General features: G+C 37.1%; 1 protein-coding gene across 1 annotated transcript in view; it reads left to right on the top strand.

Annotated features, from left to right (window-relative positions):
- The first annotated feature begins 2,895 nt into the window (after nt 1–2,895).
- LOC139686890 (uncharacterized) overlaps nt 2,896–16,056 on the top strand; it is a 49,923-nt gene continuing 36,762 nt past the window's right edge. Inside the window, exons 1-3 of the mRNA XM_071583966.1 lie at nt 2,896–3,009; nt 11,551–11,643; nt 14,709–14,850. Coding sequence (XP_071440067.1) covers nt 2,928–3,009; nt 11,551–11,643; nt 14,709–14,850 — 317 coding nt within the window. The 5' untranslated portion in view covers nt 2,896–2,927. The remainder of the gene's footprint in view (nt 3,010–11,550; nt 11,644–14,708; nt 14,851–16,056) is intronic.

Raw genomic sequence — 16,056 nt, forward strand, 5'->3', positions numbered from 1 at the left:
TCGAAATTCAATATTAAAAAGCATTTCAGTGTTCATATTTTACCAGGCTTCAATCATACATAGGATTTAGGAATGACTTATTATCATTATACGTGTCAACATTTTCTTCCTGGTCAAATTAGACAAAAGTCCGGAGGGAAATTGGTAAAATACAACCGTGTTAATGGTGATTGGAGGCAATATTAGGTACTTACACATATAAATCAACTATATCATTTACAGCGAAAGAATTTCGCATGCAATTAACTGTATTTCCTGATCATACATTCAATGAAGGTATTCTACAAGTTTAAAAGTTGGCTTTTCGACGGTTTCTAATTACTATTATCTCCTGCGCAACACATGAACTTCCTTCTCCCTGCCCTACATTATTTCTTCTTCATTTCTACCCGTCTTACCGATCAATATTTCCTCCATCCAATTACTCTGCCCTTTTCGGATTTCCCCTTGCAATTTTCTTCTCCCAATCCAACAAAACTTAAGCGTTTGCCTTTTTCTCGGTGTCAAACTTATTTCCTAAACTCTTCTCCACACCCACATCTCTCGCTATACACTCATTCTATTACCTCAGGAAACAAGCATCACATCCATAAAGCTCAAATGCCCATTTCTTAAGCTCTCACTGATCTTTCCTGAATATTTTTATCTATAGCACCTGTCATAAATTCTCTTCGTCTTGTAGTGCTGTCGCAAACGCGATGCGCACAATGCCTACCTTATTATACCCATTTTTCCCTAAAGTACTGCCCAATACGTAATAATTAGAAAACTTTAAAGAATTCATAAAGATTATTATACAGAGCCAGAAGAATCTCAAGGTTTATGAGACGGGTCACAAAAAAATACGATAATATCACCGTTACAGAATCGAATTCGGCAGCTGTAGAACCAGCAACACTTTCACTTTCAATGTTCACTTTTAAGATTCAGTCCCGTTTCTCCACATCCGTCACTCGTTGCGCAATCTTACTCTTCGCGACGAAAAATGTGAAAGGATTCGTCAGTAGATATTTAGGTATGTTTAATATTTCTTCTGCTATGCATCTACTTTATATTTAAGAGATTCATTTCCCTTCTCTTCCTCCTGCATCTCACTCACTTTTTCCGCCAGCTGCCCCACGTGTATTAAATGAGGGCGTGCTCTTTTGTCGAATTGTTGGGCAATATGAGAGAGAAATTTGTTTGGGATAGCAGTTCCTACCTTGAGATATGCGCTAAAAATGTCCATTCATACGGGCAAACCGCGATACGACCTTATATTCAAAATATAACAATTTACGAAAAAATGAATTGATTTGCAAAACATACTTGTCGCAAAAAGCGTGAAGTTGTTGAGAATAATTTAATTTTTATAGCCATATTTTGCAACATTGACCTGTATATCGGTCTACTTGTAAATATTCAATCGCCTAAATAGAACCAATGCCTACGTACATGTCTAACTTCTTTTACATCTGACGACACTGCTGATTTAAATTTCACTCATGTTTGAACACAAAGAAGGCAGTATTTACCTATTTAAAAGCGTTTTTTAAATTTATAGCTGATTTTTCGAATTGCCGATTGAAATATGGAACTAGAAGACTTGCCGATTCAAAAAAAAGTATGAATTCTTCATATTGCTAAAAAATCATGAATTGGCGTCCAAGTCTCCATATTACGCACCATTGATGTAGTATATGTAAATGATAGCACAGGTTTAGTCGGGAATCAGAGAAAAACTGTCGTATTAATGATTATAACCTTCAAGTAATGCAAGTTCAGTGACATTCGTAAGGAGATCAAAATTACTTTTCAATTCTTAATAATGATCAGTAATCTGGAGAAAAGTTTGTAATTATTTTGATGGAACGTCGTCACGCTAAGCCAATGTTGAACTCGAAAAAATTTTGAATATGAAAAAAACAAATGATCTGATCTGCAAATTTTTCATCCATAATAAAACGTTAAATTTGTCAATTTGTCAAAGGACAGGCAGTTTTTTTTAAATGGTATACGATACAAATTTACTCTGATTGATTTAAAACTGATTATATTCTCTTATAATTTATTTTTATTTACTCTAAGTGCGGTCAAAGAACAATAAGATTTTAATAAGTGAAATAACGCATATATCGATTTAACGATCAGGATTCGTTACAGAGTAACATATTCAGGTCCTGATGATGGTATCCTGTAAAGAAATACAGCCTTGCAATAAATAGATTTGTATGTGGAAATACAAAGTGTTATTTTTACCTCATTAGAAATCATGAAGAAGCTCCAGAAATTAGAGCTATTAATAATTTCATTCTTTTATGAAGATTACCCCATAGTTGAATTATAAGTTTTTACCAAAGCCGACCTACCAACCTACGTGTAATGATACCATCTACCGCATGCCGTCGTCAATACTTTCGCTGGGGATGCCATTTCATATCTTCTCCCTTCACCATCTGAGCTAAGGGACACACCGCTCAAGAATGACAGTACGCCGACAAAACATCTCCACCGTCGGCAATGGCTACTTACCTACACCAAATTCCCCACTGATGAGGTATAAAGTCGTGAACACGCGATTTCGTCGAGCGCTCGCGAACCAAAATAATAATTTTAAAAGGAAACTCGAGCGGAATCTGAGGAATATTACCGTTTTTTTTTTTGGTGGCGCCGGCGGTCCCGTGGTGGGGTGAGGATCCCAGGGGTGAGGGGGAAAGGGAAAAGGGAGCGTTCCCAGTCACGAGCCCAAAGGGGTGTGGGGTCGGGGTGGTGGGAGAAGGGAGGAGAGGTCGGTGGTGAGGAGGTGGGGAAGGCGGTTCTTATTAAGACCGGCAAAGCGATCCGGAGTCGTAATTTGGAGAGAAGCACGCCTCCCGGTCGGCCGAGTTTCTGTTCCCGAAGGTGGTGATTCTCCCGCGTGAAAGACAAAGGCGCACATCCCAATCAACATGGGAACCACGACGATGACTCTACACCTGGCCGTGCTGTTCGGGGTCTTGCTGGGGCCGTCCAGAGCAGGCCTGCCCCTTCGTGAGTGTGCCCACGCCGCTACGGAGCGATATCCGCTATCCTCAGTTGGTCCAGCCGCGTTTCGCGACGGCCGCGTCAATGTGTATCCAACGTAGTGTGACCAAATCTATCTCTCGGCTCCGCGGCGGTGCTGCGTGAATTAGTCAGGCCGTGATATCAGTGATGGCTGTGGTTCGATCGGTATAGTTCCCACGAAACCGCAGTACCAGTCAAAAGGGATTCGATTATATAGAGTTGAAGTTGGAGTACTCAGCGTTTTGGCACGTGAAAGTCACACGACTTCGTCATACATGTCACACGGGTTAAGGCCGACTGCAGATTTATTCGATGTATTTTGATCTAGAAAATTGTACAGCTTGAATTTTGTATCCGTCCAAAAATTTGATCAAGTAAGAGTTTGAGGGAACTAATCCCGAGAAGGCAATTTCAATAGGCAAACGCTCTGCCGACTTGGTTTTAACGCTGCACATTAATGCTGTGATAGCGCATTTTACTTAATTATCATGTTCACTCAGTGATCTGGCAACAAATGGTATGCTTTGGACTAATTAAAGGTGAAATTTGTTTTCCTAAACAGTAGAAAAGGAAAAATCTGTGTGATTCAAGTTTTGTCCCACCAGTGTTCTTCACCATCTTGCCTTTATTGGTGTGATGACGTCGTAACGCATTCAAGTAAACAATTGTGGAATGATACAACTATGTCGGTTAAAATTAGCTGACTCGACAGATTTTTAGGGGTACGAAGCCTAATTTTCAAGTGATGACGTACATGAAAGTAGCTTTTACACCCATTATAAACCATCGTTTCCCATCAATTTTATACATGAGACTCGACCGTAGATGTTTGCACTGATGATATTTCGATGAATTATTTAATTTTTGATCATTAACCGAGATGTTAGTACTGTCAAGAAAGGCTGGGAAAAGCTCTGAAAACCTTTGGCAAGAAGAGCGATGCAAACGTGATCTCTTTCAATATACAATTAGCATGAGTCGGTCAGGATGTAACCTCCGATCAGCAGTGGAAAGATACCGGATTCAATTCCTATTCTCAGTGTTTTCTCTTTCAATCCAGTGTGGTCTCTGCCTTTAACTAACCTTCTTTATAACCGCAGAGATGGAAAAAATTCGAAGCAGTAAAATCGCTCCGTTCATGTAAATTAGTTTGGCTTACTATACAATAGCAGGAATTATATTCTAAAATGCAAAAAAATGAGTTTAATTTGCTTACGTTTCTCCTTGTTCAGAGGAAGAAGAAATCTCGCGGCAAGCATGAAGCATGCCAATTTTTTTTCTTGACACCAAGCTTATTAGAATATTGCCTATAAACCTCAATATACCTTCCAGGCCAAGGTCACAACCTCAGCGCTAATGCACTCATGTGATATCAAATGGTAATTACTCAGAAGGGGTAACATTTTTTCGCCTTAACCGGGGAAATCAAAGTCTTAACAATAATAATAACTAATACTATTTGAGTGGTCGCATTAGCTCAATAAGTAGACAGTTCAGCTGCGTACCGGAAGGTCTGGTTTTCGAATACTGGGGGATGAATTTGGACAACGACCCTAAAAAAATCTAGGCGGTGAGATTTTTGGTTACTAGAAATTCGTGAGAAACCGAATGGCAGGAGAAATCAAGGATCTGCCCTCCTTGAATTAATGTGTGGATTTTTCATGCCTTAAGGCATTGGCAAACTTGCAAATCATTGGCAACCTTTGAGTCTATTACTGTTGATGCGTAGAATTTAGGATAATGCAAAATGAGTCTATGCCACACTTTTTATATAATGCCCCCGATACATTTCACGAAAATACCTATGGTTTTATTTGATAGTCCTTTTATATACTACATATATACTTAATTCGTGAATGAGAAGCATACTTTAGCTATAAAAGTTTACAGTTATTAAAAAATGACTCAGAAATATTGTTTATCCGACAGGAATGACCATTAATATTTTATAAAATTTTGGACCAAATATTTCATTTATTTAATTTGTTTACTTATCATCTTTGCTTTGAAACAGACACACCTTGAAATTATTAATTAATATGTTGGAGAGGTCAAAAATGTTCATGTAAATTGAATACTAATGTATTATATGATGAATGATTTGAGCTTGAAGGTATTCTGGTAGTAAATCGTATGGTTTTAAATGTTATTAGGTAAGAACAGTGACGATTCTCAGCAGTTTCATGCGGTTACCTCATCATCGAAGTGACAACATTATTTCAATGCTTCATATAATTGCCAGAACTCCAATGATTCATCTTTTCTGTCATCATTTGAGTTTTGAAGAGATTTCGAAAACTAAAGGTCTCATTGTTTTCTGGGGTGGTGTAGGCCTTCGGTGTAAGGAAAAGATTCCGCTGAAACCGAAAAAAAACTGGTTCTGTTGGTTCCGTTGGGTCCCACGAAAGGAAGAGTGAATTGCTATAAAAAAGGAAATAGTTACAGCGAACTTTTTTGTTGAAACTTCGAGAGATAAAATCATTTACCTAACTTGCAAGTCATGGGGGAGCAGGGGAATGGGTGCGTTTTAATGACTTTACAGAAATAGTCAAGTTGAAAAATGCTGAAATTTTTTTGTCTAATCTTGAAAATATTTGACAGAAGCTTTTGACTGTTCAGTACTATCCTTATTTTTTTAAAGTGTTGTGCTCAATCACGAAAATTTCTGAAATATGATACACATATAATTTTTTACATGGTTCAAATCATTTGACGCATGTATTACTCACCTAATTATATTTTTCTCTTATTTCAGCACAGTAGAAAGAAATATTTTAGAAGAGTTTTCAATATATGCAAGCTGAAAATAAAGACCACTTAATATAAAGCTAAATTTCAAATTAAGGGAAAAGCGCTACTTAGGATAAATCAGAACGAAACGTAGTTCCAATCATGACCCAAATCGGAATTTGTTTACTTCAGTCCAGAAAAAAACAGGTAGGTGATATTGATCGTATGACTATTTAAATCTATTACCTCGGTAGATATTTTCACTGAAATATTTTATGAACCGAAATACTTCAGTAAATATTAGTAGATATCTTCTTATCGTTATTTTTCTGCTGAATCAATTTCAATCACCTAGTTTCAGAAACTGTTACGAATTTGATGATTGCATAAAAATGTGCACTTCATAAGTTTTGTGAGCATAGCTCAATTAGCAAAACAGAAATAAATTTCACTAGAGATTCAGTACTAACACCCGCGCTTCTAACTTTCCGTGGAATATTCTTATTTACCACCCTCAGAGCTGAACCCAATATTCATATTTTGAGAACAATCTCACGCCATGCAAAATATTTTCGAAATTATTTGTATGCTAATGGAAATACTGTATCAAATTGAGAGATAAATTTTTAACATGAACCGAATATTAAACTAAATAAAAGAAAAAATAATAACAATCTGTATGGCGGGGCACGTGATGTGAGATTTCAAAGCATAGTACACACAGCTTACCGACCGGAGGCCCCGGGTTTGATTCGTCGTTCTGATCTATGACGCCTCTAGGCACCCTCAGCTTCACCCAAGCGGTGTGATTCTTCGGGTGCCTGGTCTTCATGGGAAACCACAGGCGGACCAGAGAAAGGAGCTGGCCCCCTTTCTCTAATGTGTCTATTTCAAACGCCATACATGTGAGGTCCACCTTCACTTATCAATTCACCCATCCAGTTGATTATTGCGGTTTGGTGAAGGACATAAGGATCGACGTGAAAGTGAAGTTAACGAACTGAGGCGAGTAAAGGGACGCGAATATTTCACTGAATGGGCCTACAGAGGGAGGGAAGAGGTAAGGAAGACAAGAAAAAGCCTAGAAAAAGAGAATTTTCGGAAGAAAATGAGCACGTTGTTGAGTAAAGAAAATGCTGGACGCAGCGTAAGACCACATGATATTTTAGAAGTGAAATGTACTGAGCAGATGATCCACGTCTTCAGGATGCAGTAAATTAAGAGCTAAAAAGGAGAAGAAGAAAGATATTTTTGACGATCTGAGGCACAAGGGAAAAGTATGCATTTGAAAGGAGAGCAGTGGCTACATGTAGTCATAGGAGAGGGGAGAGAACTTACTATTGCAGATTTCTAATAAAGATGATTATAGCAACGCTGAATACCAGCTCTCTTTCGGAAGGGTGTAGGATAAACGCACTGGTTTTGAACTTCATTCCTCTCTTCTTGTATGACTTTTTCCATTCCCCAACTCTTCCAGACATCATCTACATTCTTTGGCTGCGTGATCACGTGATTCCCGAAGGAGTGGAGAGGATGATAGCGTTAAGAGAGGAATTTAAAAAAATCGCTTGAATAAGGGGTCCACGTTGGAAGGAGTGCGACCTTGCGTTTTTCCCCGTCGAAGAGATGGCTGAACTTGTTTCCATAGGCGGCGGTTTCCACTTTCCGGTTTTAAAAATTTAATTTCGCCGAACGATGCGCTGGGAATTGGCGGACTGGGAGGTTTCTGGAAGCTATTCATAGAACTGTTACCAATCCACTGCACAAGTCAAACACTTTGAATCGGTTGGATGGCATTGTAATTGGGGACATCGTATAAATGCCAATTATTTGCATATATTTTAGTCTATCGGTTGAGATCAGTTTTAACTTGACACTCTGACTAACCACTGCACCTAAGCTCCACCTAATTTGACCAAGCTTTACCCTACACTGCAACCCAAAACTGTAATAGGCTATCTTCGTGTTCTGCTCGCGCCCTTGCTGCTTGCATTCCGTCCAAAATGCCCATCTGGAAATGAAACACTCTTCCAAGGAATCGTAAAGTAAATGGGTTATCGATTCAACAGATTAGATAAAACCACACGGTATGTTGCACGTCCTTCTCTGGACTACGTTAAAACTGTAAATGACATAGTGTTGGACATGGCCCCCGACATTAATTGTTAGTATCATGAATTCACTTGTAAAAATTTAGTAGCTCAATATATTTAAAAATGGAAGATAACAGTTTAGGATAGTTTCTACTTTAATTTGACCACCGACTTTATTAAGACTGAGTTCTGTTATTAATGCGAAATAATACCCCAAGTTCGGGGTCCTATTAAAGTCGCTGATAAATTGAATGTTCTTATTTTCAACAACTATACTTAACGTTTTCACTAACATATACCTGCCACATTCCATTAAAATCAAATTACAGGGTAGCACAATGTATAGACAAATACGTGCACATACACGTAGACTCATTGCGTGTTTGACTTAAGCCTCAACTTAACAATCTCATTGCACTTATTCCCTCAGAAAAAATGTGAAGAAAATCACCTTTGGTTTCAAGGTGTCCCCATCAAGTTTGAGGTTATCAAGAGCATTGCGAACGACTTTTTTTTCGCGATCTTATGAACTTCTTGTTCAACGAGAGTTTTAGAGTGGAGTCTCTACCTCACGTGCAGATAATACACGTGCATCTAGCGTCATTGCGTATGAAAAAATCGCGAAATCTAAAAACGTGTATAGGCATGTCACTCTCTACACCCCCCTTTAGCACCGGTTACACGTCTTTTTAAACACGTGAGTACTCATGCATATTCATACGCTTACTTGAACATACGTGACGTAAAGAGCAACCCACTTTCACTTATTACTAAGGTTTTTAGCATAGATCAGAGCTTGTTGTCTACTGCAGTGCTATGCTCCATAATTTAGGGAATCTTTTCCGGAGATTGCATATCCTCATTTTTCGTCCTAGCTGACATGCACGTACCATTGGGATGATAAGACCACATCCATTCTCTGGACATGGTCTCATCTCTCTCCCTGTCAAAGTGCCTATAGTTTCACTCGCACGTCTAGCTTCCCTTTTTCTAGCAAACGAGTTGCACTCAAATTCTAAAAATCTTCTAATGTTTGCTGACAATCTACTTGAACCATAAAGTTGAAACTCTTTTCTCCTTGTAAATGAATGTATTTTTACAACAATGATGCTGTAATTTCATGACTGCCGATATTCCTTCTGCCGGAATCCTATTTTTCTATTCAAAAAACCGGCTGGGACGTGACCGAGGCTTCTTGTGTTCGTTGTCAAACGACATTCGGCCTTCTTTGAAATATCTCACCCACGAATGTACATTTTTAACATCTATGCCACCATCTTATCATGTCTCATTGATAAGACGGTGAATTTAAATGGCTTTTGAATCACGCAAATGGAGAACACGGATGGCACGCTGTTCTTTAACACTAAACGAACGCATTTCAAGTATTGAAAACGATTCACACTCTTATCATATGGCATCATATGTGGCAGCGCGAGCTTGTATGTAGACCAATGCAAGATCCTCTCGTTTGGGGGCTCTAGTACATGCATGAAATTTTTGGAGAAGAATATGAAGACGGGAGACGGAGAAAAAACACGAGGATTCCTAATGCTAACCCAAACAGAATACCACTTTCGAGAAGTTCAGGGTCGTCAAAAGAATACCAGTAGATAAATCGAAAACCGTTAAAAGTACAAAAAATAGAAGAGATTCTTGGTAGCTCAAATCACCTTGTGTGGAAGGGCACCGAAAATTGAGCCCATATCTAAAACCATCGACATAAAAGGCCAATGTTTTCAGTCTTTTAGACAAATAATGGAAAGAAACCCATTATACAGGTATTTTTTGAGGATTCGAGTGCAAAATTGAGACTTGAGCAACAGCGCTTGGACCACAGTAAGTCTCTTGGGAAGTATACGTACTTACTCGTAGGTTCTAAAATTTCAGTCCACATTATATTTCAAAGATACTGCGGGAGAAGCCGCGACAGTAACTTTAAGCGGAATCATCCGCTAATATGCATTACAATGTAACAATTCCAACTTTTACAAATCATCGCCTAGATCGGGATTGAACCCGGATCTTTCGATATTCGGTCGAGTGCTTTACCCAGTCAAGCTATCGAGATTGTTAAAAAAACTTGAAGTGTAATAAGATATATCAATGGATCGATAGAGAAACGAGAACTAATTCCACGGCTTTATCTTGCATCCGAGTCGCCGTTTTCAGACTAAGTCAGCGAGGGAAATCATTACATCTATAAAAGAAATCATTTTATCTATAAAAACTACCCATGTGAGAATTTAATCGGTGAATTGTATATCCGTCACGCTGGGACCGGGGAATAAGTAAAATGAATCCATCATACATATATGCAATCATTAAGCAATAAGCTTTGTTGCGTAATTGGGTTTAGAATAAGTAAAGAAATTCATTAGATACACATTTTTGTGAACTTCCTTGTATTCTATTATATTCGCATTGTTTCGCCTATATAATTACCTTCTCAGATTTCCCATACCTGAAACCTTGATGATGCTGAAAATGCTTTTTCATTTTCATCCCTCATCTACTGCAGCCTATCATTTTCCCACCTTCACGGTCATCAAAATCCCCGCTGCCTTTTTTATCTAAAATATCTATCAGTTTCTTCTTCATCTTAACGACTTTTTTATCCTTCCCATTCAAATATCAATTTTTCCTCCCCACCTATTTTACCCCTACATTCACCCTAAGAGACACAATTCATAAGTCACGAATGTAAGTTCAGAGTTTTAAACCAGAGGACCTTAGAATTTTTTAAAGCAAGATGATATGCTATATATTTCAGTTTCTACTCAGAATATTTACGATTCTAAACACAAATCCGATCGTTATATCCCTAAAGGTGCTTCTTTTGGAAGTGCTATCTCTTTTTATCTACGTACTTAATGTCAATATTTTCTCCAAAACACATTAAATATTACTGTTGTATCATATGTTTCTGTCTATATGAATGCTTTACCTGGTGTATGAATGCTAGTCCTGTTGAATAATTTTTTTTTACTATTTATCCTTTGAATGAATCCATCTTTAAATTTTTATTTTAACTGCCATAGTTTTTAATCACCCTTTGAAGTGCCATCGCATTAACACCCCGATAAATTAAATATAAATTAAATACAAAATGCCATTGCCCAAATCTTGCACTAAAGACGCCAGCAGAGAAATGTGAATTTGTGAAAAGATCGAGAGAGGAATTCTATACCAACGGGAAAAAGGATAGCTATTCCATGTCCACCATCACTTAACCTTTATAACTTATAATTAAGTCTCCATGTGCTACTTTAAATAAATGGTAAGCACCACGGTTTACATGCTTACAATGAGTTGTACGGAGCATGCCAAAGGAGCAGCTCAACTCACCGATACATAGCCGGTGATTAGATGGAGGCTAAATCATACCTTTGTCCCCGAAACCCATCATAAAACACATAAAAGCAGTGTTACTGTTTTCCTATTTTCTTAAAATAAATAAAGAAATACAGTTTTTTCTATTAACCATGCACTTTATACTATTTACTCTTAGGACTTTAATTTAATCCAGAAAGTCAATACGATGGGAATATATGTTTTCCATTATAATATAAAAGGTCCACTAATAATGCTACGGAAAATACCGTATATTTACCATCTTTTATTTTCAATAATTGAGTAATTTAAACTAATATAACATTACATTTAATTTTCAAATGAGTTCACTTTGTTCTTTGATTTTCAGCCAGCGTCATCAAGCCCTGTTCGAGAAATGACCCAAATCTGAACGAATGCGCTACAGCAAACGCAGTGTCCATCATACCTAAGATGAAAAACGGTAATATTTTTTTCATTATTAAAATTGAAATATATATTACAATACGGTTCAATTAGAAAAAAAATATTGAAATATAAGACTGCAAAAACATTTTCTGTGTTAACCATGTTTTCCCATTGCAAACGAATGAATTAGAAAGTAAAGAGTACACAAAAGCGGCATTGAAATAATATTGGTCGAATGATTCTCAACGCTTCAAGGATAAAATAAAATATGGGTTAATATCTTGTGCTCTCGTTAAAGTAAAGACAATTGCGATAAATTCCACCAACGAAATTTGTGCTAGTGATAAACCCACAGAAAACCAATCTTAACTTGTATTTGAGATTACCCATAAAGTAGGATATAGTCTAAGAGAATCTCTAACAGGATCTTATTACCAGTATACTCTTCAATATTTATTTTTTTACTTTTCCCTAGATTTTTTCTATGATTTTAGTATAGGGCACTATTTTTACCCATATTATCCTTTACAATACGTGAATGGGAAACGTAGCTCATAATAATACAGAGATGAAAATCATAAGAGATAGAACTTAATCAAAAATTTACGAAAACTTAAACCAGAACTACGAATATAATTCATTAATATTGCATTCAAGGGTGCAAATATGAACATTTTAACCAGCTTCGTAGAAACATAAACCTATATCTGTAACTGTGTTTTCCAAAATTTTGTCAAAACGAAAGTTTGCGCTAATTTCCCAACAATAGCATGCATGTGTCACTAAAAGAGGACACTCTCTTAATGCATTTCTGAGAATTACAAGAAATGCTTTGTAAGTCAAGTTGTATTGGTATCAATTCCGCCTATAAGCTTGTCATTTTGGATACACAAGTAGTCAATCAGATAGGAAAGAGACAAAACATTTGCTACGGAAATAATCGCATCTTCATTGACATACCGATTGGCTATTACAATATCCTCAGATGAAACGGTTTTTGACAGTGTACATTATTGTTATAAATAATTTCTAATTTTATTAGTATTACAAGAGATTATGGAAAAAATGCTCAAGTTTAAGCTGCGTAAGAAAAGAGAAAATCCACCCCAATATTTTAAACAGAAATAGCACATCTGTAACTTTTTCTAGAACAAGAGTTATAGCGCTGCCTCCACCATTGTAGTTTTCATACTCAATATGCCCAAATTGTTAATTTTAGTTGTAAATCGCGCATGATATGAAAGTCCGTTGAACTGGAGGTTCGTGACTTGGAACGTCTCCCAAGTTTCTCGGAAGCTGTCATGAATTTAAGCAAAAAAAATAGCCTTCAAGGTCACTAAATTGCGACTTAAGCTGAATCAAGCCCGGAAATTAGTCCCTTGAATGACCGATGCGTAAAAAAATTTCCCTGAAATTTTAATCGCCAAACACCAAGTTTACCTTCATCGATGTGAAAGGAAAAACTATCACGGGAAGGATATCTACATGTGAACGAATATAAATAATTCGCTGGGTAGTTTATTGACGATATCCAATGATGTCAGCACTCGATGCATTCTCTGTGAGGGATATTTATAACCAAACCTTATAATTGATAATTATATGCTGTTGTTCCTTGCTAGAAGTAAGCGAGAAGATGTGGTCGGAACGTGAATTTTATTATACAAATGAGGCACCCATTCCATTTATGCGATGAGTTAATCCCTTGGCAGGGTACTTCAAAGCATATTAAAATCTACGGAATGGTACTCATATCCTTGACAGAGTACCACGAGGCTACAAACCCCCTAATCACTGAATTCACTGAGAGTTACGCGCGTAAACCGTCGAATCCATAACAGACCATTTTCGAATCTCTTCCCAAGCTAACATCCATTCCTTATTCATTTTACTTAAGGCTAAGACGATTTAAGCCCTGAGATACGTACTAAATATTTTTTTGTTCGTACAAGGTATTAAAGGTAATAGATTATAACGTTCGTTTCAATGTCAAATCTGTTAGCTACCGACCAAGGGCAACCAGTAATTCTAATCATGTGGGATATTTGCGGTTTTGCGGTTTGGACGTCGCCAAGATGTACCCTCGACCCTGACAGCAAGCAATGCGAATATCACGTTTGATGACGAATGGATTTTTATGCATTTTATATCTCACGAAACCATAAACGCGAAAAGTAGCACAAAATATTTTCGCAACAAGCATTGTAATTGTCGGTTGTCCGTCACCTGGGTTTGAGAGCTAACAGCTTAATTGCTTACTGCGACCCGAAAAAGGATATGGTTAAAAATATCGCAGTTTCAATTTAACTTTAATAATCAACAAATTAGCTAACATAAAGTAACTATACTGCTGCGAACCTCTAGAAATATTAGTCAATTAAAATATTATATTTAAAGTCGCTTTTTGTGAAAACATTGAGCAACAAAGAATATCTTTCCCTATTTGGTATCTAGTTATGCATAGCATATGTTTTACATTGGATTTATTTAAAAATACATAATATATAGTGAATTTTCATATAATATTTTCTAGCATTTCGTTTTGAAAATCCAGTGCTTCAATATTCTTATTGGAATTTTTCCCTGAATAGGCATTTTAAGTTGAAATAATTTGTCCTATCACAACAAAATAAAAATGCTAGGCAATTCCTATGAAAATTAATAATTATTTGTAGAAATTTATGTAATAATATTAGCTTCAAGTATTTCTGGAACTCGTTTTAGTGAAGAATCACATAATTGTATAGCTCAAGTATAATCCAATAGATGGAAAAAGGACCGACAAAGATATGACTAGACTTGGAATACCCTGATTAAAGAGAGTGTAACATTTTCATTTCACTCAAGTCGTGACTAATTGCCTAATTTATGGCTATACATTGAATATAACGTGCATACATGAAGAAAAAACTACTTAAAAGTACCCGTACCTGACCGCTTTCCACGTTCTCCACGTACTGGTCATTACATCCAAACACAGAATATTTATTTTAATGAAGAAATGAAGAATCAATGGAAATTTGAAATGTGAGTTTTCTGTAAGCTTTTCGCTATATTTATAGATATGAAATAGATAATTTTGACATAATATTACACGTATCTTTCACTGTCTCACCCCAGGCATTCCTGGTTATGGGGTTCCTTCTTTGGATCCGCTCCAAGTGAAAAAAATTGAAGTCGACGAGAACAAGTTGGGCGTTAATCTCAAATTTACAGATGTCAACATACACGGACTGTCCAAGACAAAGCCCAAGTCAATAAAGTAAGTAACAACTTCATAAGAGTGTTCAGGTGTCAACCATCTTCAACAATCAATGAAATAATCCTGGTAAAATAATTGTATGTTTATTTGTATTGCTCTATGTGTCAATGGTAGGTTTTAGACCTAACATTGACACATAGCCCTAAAAACTAGTATACAACGACTTGGTAGTTTAAAAAGCATTGTGCCTTTAAACATAGTTTAAATCAGAAGCCTGAAGAAAATTACAGAATATCATTGTTCAGATCGGCATACTTGAGATACGTATATTGATACCGTCCTAACGTCCTGTAATTACCTTTTCCCTATTTCCCTTCACCTCGCTGCCACACGACCCCTTTTGCTATCGGAGTCTCTAATACTTGTCTCGACAGAGGGCCCGGGTTCAAATCCCGGCGGTGTTGGATATTTTTCAGTGGTATCTCGATCCCTACTTGTGGTGCTTTGTGGAGGGCACTTTGAGTGAGTACGCCGTCCGTCGGATGGGACGTTAAGCTGCGGACCCCTTGGCGCATTTCGTTAAGAGTAGGCTAATGCCGACGCCGGGTTTCTCTCCACCCTTCATCCTTCCCTGTCCATCCCCTACGGCGCAAATGACCTCAGCTGTCGGTAACCTCCCCTAAATACCACTACTATATTTGTCTCGATCGCCCCACAATGTCTTCCAAATACTCTCCCTGTTTTCGCTGAATTTCTCTCAACAGTATCCTCTCTTTCGATCGAATACGTCAATTGCTAATCATAATCATTCAAGTTCATTACAGTATGCATCTTAAATACCAAGTACAGGACTTCTTCGATTGCCTTCTATTTTGTCCACCTCACTTTCTCTGTTATCCTCCACACTCACAACTTAAATAATGCTCAGTTTGTAACCACGTGACCACTTTTTCGAATCAAAATCAAACGCTATGATTCATATAAACTTTTTCTGCTGGTCGTTTATTTTAAGGCTTCTTATAAGTTTTCTGGAAGATTGTTTTTTTTTTTTAAAGCTTCTTTACTTCAAACAAATAATTTACCTGTACCCCTCACTATATTTCAAATTGTCGTCTGAAATACAATTACTTTTCATTTAAATGAAATGCTCACAAGCACATTCTATTTCATTAACTGATTGACTAACTAAAGCTTAATCACTCTTAAATTAGACAGAAGTAATCGATCCTCCCTTCTAAAGCATTACTGTTTCCTACCTTAAGCCCT

Source organism: Hetaerina americana, unplaced genomic scaffold (assembly GCF_022747635.1).
Source record: "Hetaerina americana unplaced genomic scaffold, ioHetAmer1.1.p SCAF_15, whole genome shotgun sequence".
In the NCBI taxonomy this organism is placed as follows: domain Eukaryota; kingdom Metazoa; phylum Arthropoda; class Insecta; order Odonata; family Calopterygidae; genus Hetaerina; species Hetaerina americana.